The following is a 19,689-nucleotide window of genomic DNA, read 5'->3' as shown; positions in this document are numbered from 1 at the left end:
GGGAGAGTCTGCCCGTCGCCGCTGGGGGTGATCAGGGTGATTCAGCCCTGGACTGCCTCCCTTCCTGTCTTTGCTCTCATCGGGGTCAGTTTAATCGGGGTTCATCTCATCTTTGGAACATCGATGTCATGTGATGGGTGGTGGCAACACCTCGGCTTTGGGGACAAGTCGGTGGCACTATGACAGTGGGGACTGTCAGGTCTCTATTATCCTGGGGGTGTGGTTGATGGGGGCTGCCCAGTGCTGGCTGGTGTGGGCGGGAAATCATAGCACACCAGGGCCCGTGACAGGGACACATCACCAACTGGGACAGCAGGAGACACACCCAGAGGTCCCCATGCCTGCATACCCTGGAGGGTCAGATGTCAGGGGGCATCTGTGCCGTCTTCGGCTGCTCTGTGTGAATAGGTGCTCGCTAGTGGCTGAGCAGTGGGGCTCCAGGCAGTTTCCCAGGACACTGGCCTGACTGTCTTTCCCGCACGTTGGGGTAACCTCACTGTTTGCGCCGTGTCCCCTGGGTCAGGACCAGTCACAGAACGAAAGCAGCGCTGAGGCCCTGGTGCCACGGCCAGGGAGGGACTCGTGCCAACAGACTCGGGGGCGTCCCCAAGGGCCAGACGACCACCTAAAACCCCAAATGAGTTAACAGTGAAGGCAGAGAGGAAGATGTGGCTGCTCTGGAGCCAGAGCCATGACGGGGCGGCTGGGGCGTTGGGGCGAACTGCAGGAATGGGGGACCACACACTCGGACACGGATCACAAGGTGCAGCAATCGGAACCCCGAAAGGGTCTACGTCCTCAGTACGATGGTAGACTGGGTTTACCTACTCGTGAGCAAAGGAAAACGTGAAAAAGTAACAATGAAAACCTACCCCTGCGGGAGGGAGGGGGTTGGTGGAGGTGGAGGAGAGTATAGGGAAGACAAATAGTAATGGGAAAACAATAAAAATTTTAAAAAATATATAAAACGCCTGTCTCCATCGCAGCTTCAGGTAGAAGAAGTTATCATAAATCACCATATGAAGAGTATCCTTTGGGAATCATTAGTAAGGGGCTGGGATTCAGACGAACACAGAGTCACGGAGACTCTGAGCCGGAAAAGGGGCGTTAAAATGCTGCCACGGGACCGTCTCCCCTGACGACCAGCAGAAGCCGACGTAAATGCTTCTAGAGGGAAGTGGCCTCAAACCAAGGATTAGGTTGACCCACGTGCGAGCTGCCAGCGGGATGTGTCTGAGTGCAGGAGAAATAAGTCACCATGAGGGAGAGTCCGCCAACCCAAACAGGAGATTGAATTCCCAGCGATTTCTGCTGTCGACATGACGTGATGAAGACCAGAAAGGGTGCTTCTGAGGCTTAAAGGAACACCAGGGGCGTGGAAAATATCACAAAAACAAGCAGGGACTATTTAAAATCAGCCGGTGGATCTGAAAAAGAGCCACGTAGGACCTCTGGAAACGAAAAACAAAATAATGAAATTGAAACCACGATGGTTGCGCTGAACAGCAGATGAGCCACCGCAGCGGGAGCTCTGATCTGGCCGGGACCCCCAAAGCAGAAGGAACGCGTGGGGTCTGTGAGAGAGGCGCTGGGACGACACAGACGTTTTTAATTATTGAGATTATCTTTAAGGCACCACTTAAGACAGGCAGCCTTATTTTCCCCTGGCAGTTTTCTTTTCTTTAAAAAAATTCTCATCTGAGGATATTTTTATTGATTTGAGAGAGAGACACACACAGACGTGAGAGGGAAATACTGATTAGTTGCTTCCTGTACACACCCCAACTGGGGATCGAACCCACAACCTTTTGGTGCCCAGGATGATGCTCCAACCCACTGAGCCACACTGTCCAGGCTCCCTCAGACACTTAACAAACCTTGTTGTTGTTGTTTTTTTTTTTTAATATTTTATTTATTTTTAGAGAGAGGGGAAGAGAGGGAGAAAGAGAGGGAGAAAAACATCCATGTGTGGTTGCCTCTTGCATGCCCCCAACTGGGGACCTGGCCCTCAACCCAGGCCTGTGCCCTGACTGGGAATTGAACCAGCGCCCCTTTGTTTTGCAGGATGATGCCTAACCACTGAGCCACACCTGCCAGGGCTTAATTAAGCTTATTTAAATGTTACTGAAAGAGACAACATTGTTTCCTCAGTTGTTATGACCGCCCTCCTGGCCTTGCAGTATAGTGTCTGAGGCCCAGCAGCCCCACGGGGACGGAGAGGAGAAGCACAGGCCAGACTCCCACGTCGTGGCCCCAGGGAGTAGCCCCTGCCCCTGAGCCATGGGGGGACAGGGGCCTTGGGAGTCAGGATGCAGGAGGAAGAGGAGGAGGGAGTGGGGAGGCAAGAAGGCCAGCCCTGGGGCTGGGCCCAGCGAGGCTCGCCATCTGTCAGCCCCATGTACTCGGAGGGGTGTCCCAGCTGGGCAGAGGGACAACCTTGTCTCTCAGCCCTACAACCAGGAACCCACAGAATCACTCTCCTTGGGTGTGTGTGTGTGTGTGTGTGTGTGTGTCAGTGTTCCCATGGGCAAGGGCCATCAAACCCACCTTGATTAGCTGAAGAAGAAAAAAAACGCATTTAAGAAACTTGTACATCTATCAGCAGCTCAGGCATAGCAGGCAGAGGGGGCTGGAGCTGGCCTCAGCAGTGCCAGGGACCAAGGACCGGCCAGGGCTCCGTCTCTGTCCCTCTTTCTCTCCCCTTCCCGCTGCTTCTCCCTGCTCTTCGGTCTCCCGCTCTGTGCCCCGGGTCGTCCAGCAGTGAGGACGCAACTGTCTGAGCCTGGGCTCCATCCCAACAGCTCCTGACGCGACCCCTGGTGGGGTGCGACCAGCGGGAGGAGTGGGAACAGAGTGCTGGGCCTTCAGGTGATGCTTCAGGGGGGGTCTGAGCTGCGTCCCGAGCTGTGCAGAGCTGGGGGGTCCCCGGCCAGCCCTCGGGGAATCCAGAGGCCTCTGAAGGTCCCTCCTCCCATCCATGTCTCTTCTGGGAACGGGGTCCAGGCTCGAAAGGGCTTCCTTGTCTGTCTGTCTAAGGGACTGCGCCTCTGATCTGGTCAGAGGACAAGTTCGTATAGATTGGCTATTGCCACTGGTCCTCGAAGACCCCCTGAGTCCCCTTCAACCAGAGGATAGCACCGGCCAAGAGCAGTAAGATGGGCACCTTCACAAATACCAGGAGGATGTAGTGGTTCCTGTAGGGGACAGAGGGGTCAGAGCCCGGGGCCCCTCTGGGCCCGTCACACCCAGTGCCCTGACGCCGGAGCGTGAGCCAGCCCGGCCCAGCCGCCCCACTCTGAGACTCCCCGCAGACCTCCAGGGCCCGACCCTGAGGGCTCCTTGAGGGCCCCTCAGCTTCTCGGGTTGGCTTTGGACTGGGCCCGGCTTCCTTCCGGGGCCCCCTTGGCCCGACGTGTGGTCCCCCAGGACAGGCCATGGCCCGTGTCCTCGCTGCTCCGCTAAGTCCCTCTCCTGCTCTGTGGCACCTGATTGATACCTTGTGTCGTGGAGACTTGTGTCCCATCCCCCCTTGGCACCCACCAGGTCATCACAGCATTTTTGCTGACAACCAAACGGGGGATAATGCTACAGAGGAGGGTCCCACATGGGGGAGAACGGAGATGGGGGCGGGAAGACGGCCTGTGAGGAGCGGGGCGGGCCAGGGCTTTGGGCCTTGCCGCTGGCTCTGACGGGCAACCGAACAGGGTCAGAGGGGTCCCCAGGCTCGGCCGCCCCATGAGAGAGGCCCCAGGGAGGGGCAGGAGAAAGGACGGACCAAAGCCACTCACCGGGCGCGGGGGCCGGAGTAGTTGTTGGCGGCTGGCTCGTATAGCAGGCTTTCTGGGCCGGACAGAGCTGTGGTCTCTAGACACAGGCAGGGTGGGCCACGGGTTACTGGCCCCGACCAGGGGCTGCTGCGCAGCGCACGCCGCCACCCCGCCCTGCCAGCCCCTGCCCGCCACGCGGCCCCCTGCCCCTGGGTCGGGAAGCTGGGCCTCTTTGGAGACGCCCCTGGGGCTCTCCCTGCCCACCGAGTCACCTGAATCTCTGACGCAATTACTGTTCCCGTCATTCTCAGATGTGGCACGAAGAAATAAAAATTAAACGGGAGCAGGCACCCGAGTTTATTCTGAGGGGAGAGGTCAGCCCTCCCACACCCTCCGCACTCCCTCCGCTCAGTGGGGCTGCTGGTTTGGGGGGAAGTCCCTGGTCTTTCACTCAAGCAGGGCGTGAGCGGGGCTTAGGGACACACGGTTCCGGAAACGGGGCTTCTCGGTTTTGGGGTGGCGAGGGGCGGGAGCCCCCGGAAGGCTGGTGGATGGGAGGGCACGTCCTGGCTGCGCAGCGCACAGCGGCTACGGGGAAGGAAACTACGAGGCAGATTACGGCGAGCCTGGCCGTGGCCCCCGGCGACCCGCGGCCCCGAGCGTCCGTGATGCCCTTGTGTTTGAGTCCTCGGTCCGGCCTCTCCTTGGTCACGTGGGGAGCTCCTGGCTGAGCCCCATGGGATGCCGTCACCAGGGCTCCTCTGAGGCCACCGGGCGCCTTGCGGGCTCCCGACCCAAGACCCCTGAACGCCTTTCTCTCTCAAGTTCTGCGCAGGGCGCTTCCAGCCTCTCTGGGTCCTTGCTCACGTGTCCAGTCAGTCCCTTTCGTGTCCCCGCAGACCTTGGCTTCCCCTTCTGGGCAGCCCTGGGGACGGTTTCCACGCCCCGCAGCCCCTGCCTCTCTCAGGTTCAACCCTCCCAGCGGTCCAGGGGCTACTGGGCCTTGGTCCCCCCCCACCCCCCGGCCCCGCTGCCCCTGCATCTGCCTGTCTCTCTCTCTCACGCCTGTTCTCGGGAACCCGGCCGTCTCCCTTCTGCCCCTGGAAGGACGGCGGCCGGAACCCTCCCAGCCGCCCCGAGCCCCAGGGCGCAGAGCTGAGGAAGCCCCTACCTGGCTCCACGAGCACTCGGACTCGGGCCCCAAGGTCACTCCCAGCCTTGTTGATCCCACACCAGTAGGTGTCGCTGTCGCCTGGCCTGAGGTCCTGCATGGTCACCGTGATCAGGCGGTCTCTCTGGTTGTCCCTGACGGACACCCGGCCTCCCCGCACTTCTTGCTCCGACCCGGTGGTTTGGACGAGGACCCGGCAAGAATTCCACTTGGCTCCGCGACACCACCACTTGCGGAACGTGTCCCACCTGGGCGCGTAGCGACACTGCACGGTCAGCGAGTCCCCCGCCCGGCCTCTCGCGAACTCCGGGCCCTGGATGGAAGAGGAGGAGCCTGGAAAACAGAAGCCCAAGATGCAGACCCTGTCCCCGCTGCCAGGCCCGGCCTGGGAGAGCCCTGGGCTCAGACGGCGGCAGACTCATGTCCGCTGGACCGGGCCCCCGGCCTTCGGGCTGACCCGTCGCAGCCACCTTGTCCCCCGTCCAGCTGCCCCGATGCCTTCCTCAGGGACAACTCGCTCTGGCCCCGTTGGTCCTCATCTCCTGGGCATGGTCACAGCACGTGGCACTGCTCATCTGACACTTGCTGAGCTGTCCCCTCAGCGCCGTTCTCCTCTGGCCCCTGCTCTTCCTCTCTCTCTCTCACTCCCGAGAAGCGTGCCGTCGGCAGGGCTGACCCGCGGCTCCGGAGCCGGCGACGGCGCTAACAGCCTCCCGAGAGCCCTCCCTCCCAACTGGTCACTGAGACAGTCATTCAAGTGTCCGTCCTAAGTGCTTCTCACGCTGCTCTTGTCCTCTCCTCCGCTGCTGCCCGGGTCCGCAGGGCAGAGCGGGAAGAGAAGGCGCTTCAGACCCAGAAAGACGCGTCTACCGCAGGCGTGTTGGGGAACCCTGGAGGAGTCCCGCTTCTTTGCGTGTAAAATGGCGGCGCCGCGTGCCACCTTGCGCGTCATTATGACTTGGATACGTGTTAAACCCCAGACATCCGGGCTCGCTTCATCAGTGGTAGGTCAGGGGCTCCTCTGGTGCGTGGCTGGTGGCCGTGGCATCTGCAGGGGACCTCCCGCTCCTGCGAGCGGCTCCCCTCCCCCTCCCTCCCCTGCACTGGGCTGCGGGAGTCAGGTCCTGAAACTTTCCGTACCTAGTCCTCATCCGCAGTCGCTGCGAGCACTTGAAAATCTTTCAAGAAGCGGCCTAAGTGTCCACTGACAGATAGATGGGTAAGAAGATCGTGCCACCTGTATACAGTGGAATCTCACTCAGCCATAGAAGGAATGAGATCTTGCCATTTGGGACATCAACGGGCATCGTGCTGAGTGAAAGAGGTCAGTGAGAGGGACAGAGGCTGTATAATGTCCCTGACGTGTGGCAGCTAGAAAACAAAGTCAACAAGCCACAAAACAGAAGCAGGCTCACAGACACGGTGAGCACACGGGTGGTCAGCAGATAAGATGGTGGCTGGGGGGATGGGCGGAAAGGGGAAGGATCAGGAAGTACAGACTGGCAGTTACAGAGCGGTCGTGGGGTGCCAAGCACCGGGCGAGGGGACAGAGTCAACGACACTAGTGACCGGGCGTGGCGTCCGATGGGTGCTGGACTTACGGGGTGGTCAGTGCATGAGGCACATCAGTGTCTGACCGCTACGTGGTCCCCCGACACTGAGATCATATTGTCTGTCAACTGTAATTAAAAAATGAAATTATCTTTAACAATTACTTTTTCTAAAATAAAAACTTTAACAACACTTTAAAGCTCTTGCAGGACCTCTCCTGCAGCCACACCCACGGTCTCAGGAGGGTCTGAAACGCGTGCTCGGCATCTGTCCTTCTGCGGTCGGGATCCAAGCTCTCCGTCCAGCCGCGCCCTGCCGCTCTTGCCTCCCACTCTGCCCCGTGACCCCCACCCACTCTGCGTGCGCTTCCCCTGACTCTGAGGCATCCTCCCAGGCAGCTGTGCCATTGCTGACGTTCCTGTTCCCCCGGGAACCCCTCCTCCCACCCCTGCCCCTCCTGTCACCCTGGACGATGCCACCAAGGCTCAGCCTTCTTTGCAGAGTCTCGTTCCCCTCCCCAAGCAGACCTGCCGGCTCCCATGACCCTTCGGAGGAACCTGAGCGTCGCGTGGGGAGCTGCACCGGGTGGGAAGCTGTTACCCTCAGCAGCGTCTCTGCCTCCCCGGCTAGTGGGCTCCGTCCCTCGGGCAGAGACCTCGTGTTCAGTTCTGCTCTCTCTTCCCACCCCTGCCCCTCGGGTCCTGCGCAGGGGCCGCATTCTGGTAGGCACGATTGCTTTTGGAAAGATCTTGGACCTAATCTTTTTGATTCTAGGATTAACTGTAATTTCCATACCACGGGACAAGAAGTCTTAGGAGGCCATTTGCAGTGCTAATGTAGCAGTACGTGCTGGACACAGATGTAAATGCTGTGAACCGGGGATCCGGCCAACGTTTCTGGGTCTGTCCCTAACGTGGCTAAAAAGAAAAAGACAAATCACAGATAACAATGGGAAAGATGTCCCAGGTATACCATTACTAGGTCAAAAAAGTTGCTTAGCACAGGGCACATGATTCCATTTCCCTGGCTTTTTGCCCATAGCCCATGAGTTGGGGGAAAAAAATGGAAAATATTTGTTCTAAACTTTTATCAGTGGTGAGTACTGAGACTGGGTTTGCGGGGGGATTTCACTTTCTAAATCATACATTTCTATTGTGTTAAAACGTCTGTAAGACCATTAACTGATAAAACCATAAAGATAAAATTGAAAAGATAAAAAAAGGGCCGATAGGGACAGCAACTGATGTAAATTAAGATCAAATGTGAGGATTGGGGTCATTTCCTTTCTTAGAAGGAGGGCAGCAGCCGCCGCCGTGGGACGCAGAGGTCTGACCCGGGGAGCAGGAAGGAGACGCTGCTGCTTTGGGGGAGACGCTGCTGCTTTGGGGGAGACGCTTCACCCGCCCTGGCTCTGCGGACCTAACCTGACCACAATGCTCACACTGGGCCTGGGCTCGCCCTTTGAACACGGGGGTAGGGGGGGCTTTCATAAACACAGATTACAAGGGATGGGACAGTTCATTAGGTGCGCGTGAACTTCCGGGGGCGCTCGGAGGAAGAGAGGACAACAGGAGGAGACAGCAGGGCTCCGGGGACAGGGCTGGTGGCTCTGAAAGCGTCAGGCTGCTGGAATTTCCAGTTTTCGTTTTCATGGGTCTGAGATGGAAACGTCCTCCTGCGTCCGTCGCTCAGGAAAAATTGCCACACGTGCGAAACCCTTGTTAATAGCCTTGTCCCCGAATCGAGAAACAGCTGAGCTCTGCGTCTGCGCCGACGGCAGGTGACAATGACACACAGGGGAGACGCCCGTCAGGCGTGGGTGGGTGTGCGGCGGGGCGGGGCTTAGCGGTGTCCCTGCGGACGTCCCCCTCGCAGTCACCCAGCCCAGGCTCGGACGGCATTGCTGGGGTGCAGGTCTGCGCCCCCGGAAACTGGCCTGACTGTCCTCAGTGGGAGACAGGGAGTCTGTCTCTCCCCTTGCGAGCACCTAAGAGCCCCGACTCCGTGCCGGTCCCCCACGGCCCCCCAGGGCTGTCGGGGGCTCACGGAAGCGAGCAGACAAGAGGCCGTCCCGGGGAGGTGGGGTCACCCCGACTTCTCCCTGTCCACTCCCTGCTGCGCAGCGAAGAAGCGGCCCCGCGGCGGTTCACGGCAGTCCACGCGCACAGACTCAGTGGGCAGCTTCTCTTCCATCCTCGGCTAACCTGCCCCGCTCCCCCCTTTCCAAGTGAATGCAGAGCTGGAGGCGGAGCAGTTGCCCGCCCAGCCACCGACCCACCCCGGGGGTCTCGGCCTCGGTCTGGGGGAGGCGTGTTTGCGTGGGAGTGTCCGTAGGCGGGAGACCGGGCGTGCGCGTGTGTGCGGGCGTCTGTCCCCCACGTGCCCGTGAGCGCGCGCTCTGACCTCCGAGCACAGCTCCGTCGGGGCCTCACTGCTCCCGCCACCGAGCCGCCCGGGGCCTCTTTTTACCGGCCAGCGCTGCTTCGCTTTCCCCGCCGCGTCCTGGGGCCTGGCACCGAGTAGGACCCCCTGCGCTTTTGCGGAGGAATGAACAGAGCCGCCTCTCCTCTTCCCAGACGCGACCCCTCCCCTTGTACCTGGGACGGATGCGCTCACCTGGGAGGCTGAGCAGGAGGAGAGCCGGGGGCAGCAGCCACATGGTCCTCCCGCGGGCTCCTCGCCCCTCGGGTCCCAGCTGGACACCGGAGCCCTGCCTGAGCGCGGGCGAGCCCCTCCTGCTGCGCGGACGCCTTTGAGCCTCTCCGTCATTCACTTCCTTTTACAGAGTCAGTGTTTCCTGCTTTTAAATGCTCAGCGGCAGGAGTGTCATTGCTTAGTAAGCCTGCGTCGGAGGACCCCAGAGTTCCCACTAGGTAGGAAAGAGGAACGAGGGGACAGTGCGGGGTGAGAGGGGCCAGGGCGGAGGTGTCTGCAGAAGGGTCAAGGAGGGGACAGCTGGCCTTGCCTGCCCGGGGTGCGGCAGTGCGCCTGCGGCCTCCAGCGGCAGGAAGCGGCCCGCTGCCCTCACCCCCGGTGCCAGGGGAGCGTGCCTGGCATACCTGCAGATGCGTGCGCTCGGGGCTTCTGACCTGGGTTCTAACCGCCCAGGCCCCAGCCACGAGCTGTGTGGCTGAGGGCAATTTAAACTTAAACTTTCTGGGCCTCAGTTCTTGCATCTGTAAGTTGGGCTCATAAAAGTTGATACGATTGGAACCTGCCTTCATACACCCATAGGGAGAAATAGGGTCATTCTTTGAAGTTATGGCTTGAAATCCAGTGTGGCACTAGGACACAGCGTGACCCAACCCAGCAAGACTGTCCCCAGATTCAGCCCAGACCTGCAAACGGCTCTGGCACATCTGAGTCTGTGCCCTGCGGTGGGTGGCAGACAAGGTGGCAGGAAGAGGCATGGGACAGGGAGGAAGGGGGCCAGGGAGGCTTAGGGGCACTGGGGCTGGGTGGGCGTGGACTTCCCCATGCCGGTGAGGGCGCAGCAACTCCTGTGGGCTGCGGTGGCCCGGCAGCCACTAAGCACGCGGTGCAGGCCCCAGAGCTGCCGGCAGAATCAGTCTGGTGCCCGTGACACCCGTCCCCTGAACTTGCCCGGAAATGTGTGAGCCAGCTGACAATCCTGCAGAGAGGGGGCATTCTGGACTAGCAGACGGGGGTGAGGAAAAAAGCTGTTAGGGGAATTGAGAACCCGTACCCTGGGCTAGGGGGAGCACACACCCCACGTTATTGTCAGCGCCCCGGGCAAAACCCTCCACACAGAGGAGAGGAGATAAAAGCAGCCCAGGCAGGCGGCTGAGAGGAAGCTGGTGAGTGGGTTTCCTCACAAATGACAAGACAAGTTTTACCCTTAATTGGATATAACTTAGTTAGGATCCTCTAGTCAAAACTTTTTTTTTTAAAGTATATTTTATTGATTACGCTGTTACAGTTGTCCCAATTTCTCTTCCCTTTGCTCCCCTCTGCCCAGTAACCCCCTTCCCTCCAGCAACCCCACCCCCTTAGTTCATGTCCATGGGTCGTGCATATAAGTTCTTTGGCTTCACCCTTTCCTATATTATTCTTAACTTCCCCCTGTCTGTTTGTACCAACCGATTATGCTTCTTAGTCCCTGCACCATTTCCCCATTTCTCCCCCTCCCCCTCCCAGCTGATAACCCTCCAATGATCCCCAGACCTATGATTCTGTTCCTGTTCTGGTTGCTTGTTGTTTTTTTTTAGATTCAGTTGTTGATAGTTGTGAGTTTGTTGTCATTTTAATGTTCATAGTGTTTATTTTCTTTTTCTTAAATAAGTCCCTTTAACATTTCATATAATAATGGCTTGGTGGTGATGAGCTCCTTTAGCTTTACCTTGTCTGGGAAGCACTTCATCTGCCCTTCCATTCTAAATAATAGCTTTGTTGGATAGAGTGATCTTGGTTATAGGTCCTTGCTTTTCATCACCTTGAATACTTCTGGCCAGTTCCTTCCTGCCTGCAAAGTTTCTTTTGAAAAATCAGCTGATAGTCCTATAGGTACCCCTTTGTAGGTAATTCTCTACTTTTCTCTTGTTGCTTTTAAGATTCTCTCTTTATCTTGAACCTTTGGCATTTTAATGATGATGCATCTTGGTGTGGTTCTCTTTGGGTCTAGCTTGTTTGGGACTCTCTGTTCTTCCTGGACTTGTATGTCTATTTCCTTCGCCAAATTTAGGGAGTTTTTCTTCATTATTTTTTCACATAAGCTTTCACTTTCTTGCTCTTTCTCTTCTCCTTCTGGCACCTCTATGATTCAGATGTTGGCACATTTAAAGTTGTCCCAGAGGTTCCCAAGCCTCTCCTCATTTTTCATTTCTTGTTTTCTCATTCTGCACTGCTTAACTATTATTTTCCTTGCTTATATTTCAAATTATTGATGTGAACCCCAGTTTCCTTCCCTTCACCATTGGTTTTATGTGGATTTTCCTTCATTTCACTTAGCATAGCCTTCACTTTTCTCTTATGCATTTACTGTACTCAGGCATATCTGTCAAGCTTGTGAGCATCTTTATCACCAGTGCTTTGAATTCTGTGTCTGTTAGGTTGTCTCTCTCCTCATCTGTGAGGTTGGCTATCTCCTCGTCGCTTAGTTCTCCCACTGGGACCTTGATCCGTTTCCCCTTCTGGGCCATACTTCTCTGTCTCCTCATCCTGACAGGCTCCTGTGTGTGTTTGCCTCCGCGTCCCAGGCAGAGCTGTTGCACCTGTTACGTTGTAACGGGCAGAGCCTTAGGGATGCATCAGTACAGGTGACCTGTTTCACCACGTTATGGTGCTGTATGTGGGGGAGGGGTCCAAGAGGGAACGATGCCACCCGCCCAGCACTCGCCCCTTTTCCAGGCACCTCTCCCACTTCCGTGTGGGCCTGGCGCCCCTCTAGCTGCAGCCCTGGCCGTCGTTCCCAGAGTGGGTGGGTCTGCGGATAATCTAGGACCGTGGGACTCTTTAAACAATCAGACTCTGAGTGGTATCACTTACATGTGGGATCTGAGAGAGGCCACACGGGGTGGGTGTGGGGAAATGGGGAGACCCTGGTCACAGGCACAAACTGTCAGTTGAAGGATGAATTTGGGGTCTAATGTACGGATGTGACTAGAGCGACTCCTGCTATAGTTACACCTGAAAGCTGCTGAGTGAGGAGAGGGGTCTTAGACATTTTCACCCCAAGAAAGAGGGGACCGCTGCGCACCCAGTGGAGACACGCGCTGACACCGCAGTGCACATCCTTTGCATTTAAAATCATAAAAACATGGTGCCCTTTAAATGTGCACAGCGCTCTGGGTCAGTTATTTCTAAACAAAGTTGAAGAACCAAAATAGAGTCACCTTGGGGACTGTTAAAAACATGGGTATGCTTTGGAAATCCATGTGAACACATGTGTGGCAGGACCATGGGGCAAACAAGGGGATGGACGCAGAACATCCCCCGTGGAGCCAGGCCGGGAGCCCTGGCGGGTCCGCGCTCCGGTCGGGGCGCCCCGGACAGGGCAGTGGGTGGGACGAGGAAGGACGGAGAGCAGCTCGTGGACTTGCCACGGACCGAGGGCGGCTGGCTGTCGGGGCTCTTCCGCCCCTTTGGAGGGCTCCCCCGGCTGACTGAGCACGCGTGGATGAGGGACAGTTTTTGTGCGTCTGGTACAGTCCAAGGAGAACCCTTCTAACGAGCTTACAGAACAGTCGGACAGAAACAGGGACAGGGACACTGGATTTATTAGTCACGAGGTCACTCCCGTCCTGGCTGTGTCCTTGGGCGGAGCACCGATGGGAACAGGTGTTACTGGGTCTCAGCGCGGGGCTGTCCCCTCCCCCCAGGGCCCCTCAGGGGCCTGCTCACCCAGAGGACGGCACCGAGCATGCTCAGCAGCAGGGGCAGCTTCAGGAAGACCAGGAGCAGGAAGTGGACGCTGCTGAGCAGGGACCTGCGGGGGACACAGGGACACACAGTGAGCCACCTCCACCTTCCCCCGGTCCCTCAGCCCAGGTCCTGAGGCCACGACAGCCCCTGCAGAGATCAGCCACGGACGGGGCAGCTGCCTCTGCCTCTCTGGCTAACAGCCGCCCTTGAGAATCGGGACGGTGGACACAGGGAAGGGCTGTCATAGACCCAGGGAGGCAGGCGGCCCTGGGCCCCAGAGAAGGGTCTGTCCCCAGGCCTCCGCGTTAGCGGGTCCCCCATCTGCGGTACAGGAACCAGTAACGTGGGTGCTGGTTGGATGTCTTCTCCCCTGTAGCCCGCACACCCCGTGAGGGTACAGACGGCTCTGGTTTCTTCACAGCAAGTAACTGGTGCCAGGTCAGCGTCCGCAGGACGTTAGCACGGGCCGTGGTTCCGTGGCCGCTGACGGCAGGAGGAGGGACGCCGCTGAGCCCCCACCGCCCCCAGAGGATGAGACTGTGACCAGGGCTTGGGCAGGGCCACCGACCACAGTGCTGCTTGCACCTCCGGCCCCGGCCCTGGCTGGGGTCCCACAGGCTCCTCTGCAGGACTTGGCACTCGCCCGCCCTCTGCCGGGAGCCCTGTTTCCGCAGACACCCGAGAGCCCGGCTCCCCCAGATCTTGCAAGCGTCCCTCAAGCGGCCTCTAATCAGCACGTGGCGTCTTAAGTAGCAAACCTAGGCTCTGCCCCGGCCTGCAGTCTCCCCAAGCACTCATCATGGACTGGCATGTTTACATGTTAACGTGTGTGTTGGCTCCGCCCCTTTGAACCCATCTTCCATCAGAGCTCAGTGCTGTCTGGGTGGCTCTTGCTGCGCCCCAAAGCTGAGAGGGGTGCCTGGCAAGCAGGAGGGGCTTCATAATCAGGCGTGAGGCTGATGAGTAAGAGGGGCCAGGAAAGGAAATAAAACCCCCTCCCCACTGTAACCCCCACCCAGAGGAGAGTCCTCCAGGAGGGAGCCCCTTACCGAGGGTGTTGGCTGGGATCAGGGGTCTCCGGCCTGGTCATACTGGGCGAGGTGGTCGCTGGCAGGGAGGAGGGCGGGCCCAGGGGGCTCGTGGAGATCGGGGTGGGCGTGGGGGCTGCGGGAGAGGCACGTGTCAGGCTCTGTGTCCTCCCCCTGGGCCTGCCGCTCTTCCCGCTGCGTGGCTCTGCCTCGTCCAGTCAAGGCCACTTAGGCCATCGGGACAGACGTGCTGAGTCCACCGGCCCCCCGCGGCCACAGCCCAGCCACAGCCGCCCCTTCTCCTCCCCGTCCCCCTGCAGGGGGTGCGGTGACTCCCCTCTGTGGCCGCTGACCGCCAGAGCTATGGGTGGCCTCGGGCATGGCTGACGGCTTGAGCGAGACTCTCGGGGAACAGGGATGTGCGGCGGGGTCAGCCCTGAGTGACGGGACCCCGCAGTCCCTCAGCACGTGCTACCGTCTGAATGTTTGCGTCCCCCCAAGTCTTCGCTTGAGCACCTGGCGCCGGTGGGATGGGATTAGGGGGCGAAGCACTGGGAGGTGATCGGTCGTGAGGGTGGTTCATGCTGCGCCCCAAAGCCGAGGGGGTGCCTGGCACGCAGTAGGGGCTTCATAATTAGCTGTGAGGTTGAGGAATAAAAGAGGGGCCAGGATAGGAATTAAAACCCCCCTCCCCGCACCCTCCTGGAGGAGACTCCCCCAGGCGTCAGAGCCCCAGGAGGCAGGCCTTTCCTGAGGGTCATCCGCGGGGTCGGCACCCCGAGAGGGCACAGCAAGTCTGCGACCCAGAGCCGTCCCCACCCACGTGGGGGCCACTGAGTGCACAGGCAGGCGAGCGATGCATTTCTGTGGGTGCTAAGCCTGCAGCCCGCGGCGGTTTGTGCGGAGGAGGTGCCCTGGGTCCCCCAATGGTCGGCCCAGCCCACGGCCCCGGGCAGCCACGGACCGTCCTCTCTGTGGGAGGACAGGAGCAGAAAGGAAGGTCACCGAGGGGCCCACAGAGCGGGGACCTGTGCTGGGGGCCCCCGGACAGACCCCTGTCCTCACACACCCGAGGCCTCCGTGGGTTTTTGCTTCCTCTCCCCTAAACCGGAGCCCACGGGCACATGAGGAACTCCCTGTGGGGACGAGAAGCTAAGAACCGCAGGACGGAAGGAAGGGGCCCCAGAGACGGTGGCAGAACGAGAACTCGGGGCGCAGTCTGGGTCCTTAGAGCGGCAACCTAAGCTCAGGAGCAGGCGCACGGGCGAGCCGTGAGCGGGGACTGGTGGGGAACGTGGCAGAGGGTTTGGGGCCACAACACGTGGGGGCTGCTTCATCCTCTCTCCTCCCCTTTGTCGAGGGGAGGTGTTTTCAGGGGTTCCTCTGGGCCCCTTCCTGCGGAGTCAAGGCCTCAGGAAAAGAGGGCAGGGGCAGGGCCAGCCTGAAGGGACCAGGTGGCCCCCCAAACATGCCAGGAGCCCGGCATGGGGCGCTCTCACGGCTGCTGCCGACCCCCAGGGTCACGGCTGGTGCCCAGCGGCTGTCCAGGGTCTCCTCTCGCGGACCCGGCCCAGGACAGCCGACGGTGAGAGGACATGTCCCAGCCGGGCGGTGCCCTCAGGGATGACAGAGAGACGTGCAGGGAGAGACACGGGGTCCCCTTCAGAGTGGACAGTAAGCACACGTCCCCGGAGCCAGGGCCGTGCTCAGCCTGTGCCCCCAGGACAGACCTCGGCCTGGGACTGTCCAGGCGTGGCGCTCGGAGGGGTGCAGGACAGCCAGAGGGCGCTCGTGTGGGCACGTGTGCTTGTGCACGTGTGTGTATGTGTGCACGCGTGTGTGCACGCAGACAGCGCAACACATACATTGTGCCCTGATCCTGCCCACGCCCCCCACTCACCCAGCTCAAGTCCCCGCCTGTCCTGACCAACAGGGTGGCCGCCACAGACCAGGCAGCCGGGGCGGGGACGGGGGAGGGTGCGTGCGGCTCACCTGGGGACACAGTCACCACGACCTTGAATGCGGGGTCCAAAGACTGTTCGTGCCATGGTATATCAATCCCACACCAGTACGTGCCTCCATCTCCCTTTGTGAGGTTCTCCAAGGTCACTGTGAAGGTGAGGTTTGCTGGGTCGTCCCTGATGGACACGCGGCCGCTCCTCACTTCCCTCTCTGGCTCCGTGGTCTCCACAATCTTGTTCTTCACCAGCAAACATGGGCGTCTGCACCAGTATTTCTTATTTCCTCTGTACTCCTCCTCGTACTGACACGGCACGCTCAGGGACCCCCCCACGGTGCCCGTCACGCGGCTGGGGCCGCTCAGGGACAAACAGCCTGGAAGACACAACCCAGTGTCAGCTCCTCACCAGATGGCCAGGGCCAGGGGCACCCTGGGGTGCAGGTCCCTCAAGGGCCCTCAGGGCCTGGAGTCCTTGGCAGGAGACAGGCCTTCGCTCCTACTGGGTGAGGGTGATGGGGAAGTAGCTCCCCATCTGTGTGAGGGATGCACCGAGGCCACACCGTGACTGTGACAATTATGGGACAAGCACGGCCCTCTCTCCCCGGCGCTCCTCTGTGCGGCGCAGCAGCCCCCTCACCTGCCTTATGCTCCGACCCCTCGGGGGGCTGCAGAGGCAGGTGCTGCCGCTCCTGGAGCCTCTCGGCCTCCCCTCCCTCCCATGTCCCCCACTTCCTGTGGGCCGGGTCCTCACCCACGGCCACCCGGTCCTCCCTCCTTCCCACGCAGGTCCGCGCTCCCCGCCGGGCCCAGCGCCGCTCACCTAGGGCCTGCAGCAGCAACAGAGCGGAGGGCAGCCATGGGGCCCTGTCCCCCGGGGCCATTTCTCCAGCGCAGACGGGGCCGCAGAGGCCAGACCCTCCGGGTGACAAGGCCGAGCCTCCCCGCAGACGGCTGGAGTCCCCCGGGTGCGCTTCTGCTTTCCTGGGCCTCTGTGCCCCCTGTCCAGTCCGGTGTCCAGTCCACCGCTGGGGCAGGTCAGGGGCAGGGAGCCTGGGCAGGCAGCCGCAAGGCCTCTGGGCGCCCTGGGCTCCCCTCGCTCCCGGTGCCTGACCCGGGTCAGAGTCCCACGGTGAGGTGTGGCCCTTCTCAGAGCACACAGCCACCCCTCTTCCCAGGGCCACGCACAGCCACACGCAGCAGAGCCGAGCCGGGACGTTTCCTCCTTGACGGGGTGTCCCCACCCTCTGCGATGTCTCACTTCCTAGTGGTCAGGGGAGACAGTCCTGCGGCGGAAGAACTCGGTGGTGACTACAGAGGGGCTGTGACCCGCCAACAGGTGGCCCCAGGCACACCGGTGAGCTTGGCCCTGCGGGACCCCCACTCTACTCCCCACGCAGGTTGGCACCATGACATCAGATGCCTTCAAGGTCCCACCTGGTCCTGGGGTCCCACCCAAGGCTGTGTCTCCCTCTGTGTGTCCCCTGCTCTGCAGACACCGCTGTGGAGCGGCCCACACGCTCTTCCTCGCGCTTCTGTGTCACCTCCACTGTGAGATCCAGGACAGAGGGCGGAGCGCCCACAGGGAGGGGTCGGAGATGTGGGGATGCCGAACGGGAATCGGGGACCCTGTGAAGCTGAGGCCTTTCCTCTCCATCGGCGGCACAGAGAGACCAGTCTGCCCAGAGGCGCTGCCTGCTGGGGCCCCTCTGCAAGGTGCAGAGACGGGGACGGTCCTGTCCAGGGGCAGGGAGGCAGGTCTGTCCCAACCCGGACAGGCTTGCTGTCATGACAGGATGGCTTTCGGACCAGTTCACCCCGGGAATGGCAGGGAGGCAGGTCAAGGTGCGGGGGACCGCACCTTGTGGGTTCGGGAGCTGTAGCCCAAGCCATGAGCCAGGTGCCCCCAGGAAGGCCTCCAAGTCTCTGCGGAAAACAGGAAGGCCATGCAGCAGACAGGACCGAGGCCACGCAGAGGGTTCCCACGGGAACTGGGTTTAGAGAGCGCTCGCTATGCTTTGGAGCTCGCTCTGCTTTTCTTACCCCTCAGTTACCTGCAAACCGTCTGTAGCAAGGAATGTACGCAGCCTTGCCCCTGATGTCAGCCTGGCGTCGGGACGCTTGGCAGGCCTGACACAGCCTGGTCGCTGTGTTCTCTGTATTGGCCTCTGTTAGCAGTAACTGTCAGCTGTAACCCGAGCGTCTGGAAGCTTACTGATGAGTCATGAGTCCTGACCTCGTATCTCCCGAATCCCCTCCCCAATAAAAGGCGCAGGAGATGGAAGTTCTGCGCTCTTCTCCACCTGAGAGATGAGCCACCTCCCGTCCTTCCAGACAAAACACAGTGTCCTGGAGAAACTTGTTCCGTGTGGCCCTGAATCCTCTGCCGGACCGTTCCCCACCGAGCTGGGGCGTGGGGGGCCGCTCAGCCTCCTCAAGGCGCAGGGCCCATTTAACCTCTCCCCTGGGCGACGCTGGCTTCTCAGCCTTGCCCTGCACAGTCCAGGTCTGCCCCTTTCCCCCCGAGAACGCTCTCCACGGTCCAGGCCACACGCCCCAGGGTGGCGGCCACCCACACCCTGTAAGGTGGGGCTCTCCTCTCCTGGCTGCCAGTCTGTTCTGACCTGGACTCGCCCCGAGCTGCCCTCCCCCCCTTCCCTCTGACACACAGGAATCCTCAGTCCTCTCAGCATGACAGGGACAGCCCTCTTTCCCGTGCCCCTAATGCCCTTTCCCGCTCTCCTCTCATCACCAGCAAGGTCAAGAGCAGTCAGCGCCGCTCCTCGTCACACGCGCCTCCAGTCTGATCTCCACGGCGCGAGTGGTCCTGACTGGGGTCTCACTCCCCTGCCCCAAAGTGACCCTGTGTTTCAGTCATAGGGTCCGTCCCTCCCCGGACCTTGGCCCCTGCTTTTCACTCTCCCTGGGTCCCTTCCCCAGTTCTCTCCCTGCTTGTCCCTTCTTGTCTTTAGAACCCACTGGGACGTCACCTCCTCAGAAAGGCTTCCCTGATGACGCTTCCAAGGGATCCCTCCGCTGGCCTGGGTCACTGACCCTGTATGTCCTCCACAGTCCGCCAAGCATGGTTACTGGGTTTCCTTCTGCTGGGTCCCGCCCACCTGCTGCACTAGGACGCAGCTCATGTCATCGTGGCATTGGCGTCTGTTTTATCCATCCCGGTGTGACCCAGTGCCCCACTGCAGCAGCGACGATGGTTAGCTAACGACACATCTTTTTTTAAAGTATATTTATTGACTATGTTGTTACAGTCATCCCTTTGCTCCCCTCTGCTCAGTACCCCCCTTCCCTCCAGCAACCCCGCCCCCCTTAGTTCATGTCCATGGGTCGTCCATATACGTTCTTTGGCTTCACCCTTTCCTATGTTATTCTTAACATCCCCCTGTCTGTTTTGTACCAACTGATTATGCTTCTTAGTCCCTGCACCATTTCCTCATTTCTCCCCCTCCCCCTCCCAGCTGATAACCCTCCAAATGACCCCCATAACTATGATTCTGTTCCTGTTCTGGTTTGCTTAGTTGGATTCTGTTTTTATTTTTTAGATTCATTGTTGATAATTGTGAGTTTGTTGTCATTTTAGTGTTCATAGTGTTGATCTTCTTCTTCTTAAATAAGTCCCTTTGATATTTCATATAATAATGACTTGGTGATGATGAACTTTAGCTTTGCCTTGTCTGGGAAGCGCTTTCTCTGCCCTTCCATTCTAAATGATAGCTTTGCTGGATAGAGTCGTCCTGGTTGTAGGCCCTTGCTTTTCATCACATTGAATACTTCTTGCCTGGAAGGTGTCCTCTGAGAAATCAGCTGATAGTCCTA

General features: G+C 59.6%; 2 protein-coding genes across 2 annotated transcripts; both read right to left on the bottom strand.

Moving 5' to 3' along the window:
* Positions 1–1,903: 1,903 nt before the first annotated feature.
* LOC149999033 (CMRF35-like molecule 7) lies at positions 1,904–9,219 on the bottom strand. Its single transcript, XM_090291708.1, has 4 exons — positions 9,106–9,219; positions 4,939–5,271; positions 3,789–3,864; positions 1,904–3,194 (listed from the first exon to the last, which is right to left on the bottom strand). Exons 1-4 carry the CDS (start codon positions 9,146–9,148, stop codon positions 3,083–3,085), a joined length of 564 nt encoding a protein of 187 aa, XP_090147834.1. The 5' UTR covers positions 9,149–9,219; the 3' UTR covers positions 1,904–3,082.
* A 3,488-nt stretch (positions 9,220–12,707) lies between these two features.
* On the bottom strand, positions 12,708–17,011 carry LOC149999032 (CMRF35-like molecule 6). The gene is made up of 4 exons (XM_090291706.1): positions 16,679–17,011; positions 15,891–16,232; positions 13,920–14,034; positions 12,708–12,934 (listed from the first exon to the last, which is right to left on the bottom strand). Exons 1-4 carry the CDS (start codon positions 16,737–16,739, stop codon positions 12,790–12,792), a joined length of 663 nt encoding a protein of 220 aa, XP_090147832.1. The 5' UTR covers positions 16,740–17,011; the 3' UTR covers positions 12,708–12,789.
* Positions 17,012–19,689: the final 2,678 nt, after the last annotated feature.

This window comes from Furipterus horrens, unplaced genomic scaffold (assembly GCF_987537825.1).
Source record: "Furipterus horrens unplaced genomic scaffold, mFurHor1.1.pri manual_scaffold_11, whole genome shotgun sequence".
NCBI lineage: Eukaryota > Metazoa > Chordata > Mammalia > Chiroptera > Furipteridae > Furipterus > Furipterus horrens.
Note: the sequence above shows the minus strand (reverse complement) of the source record. Positions and strands in the feature narration are given on the sequence as shown.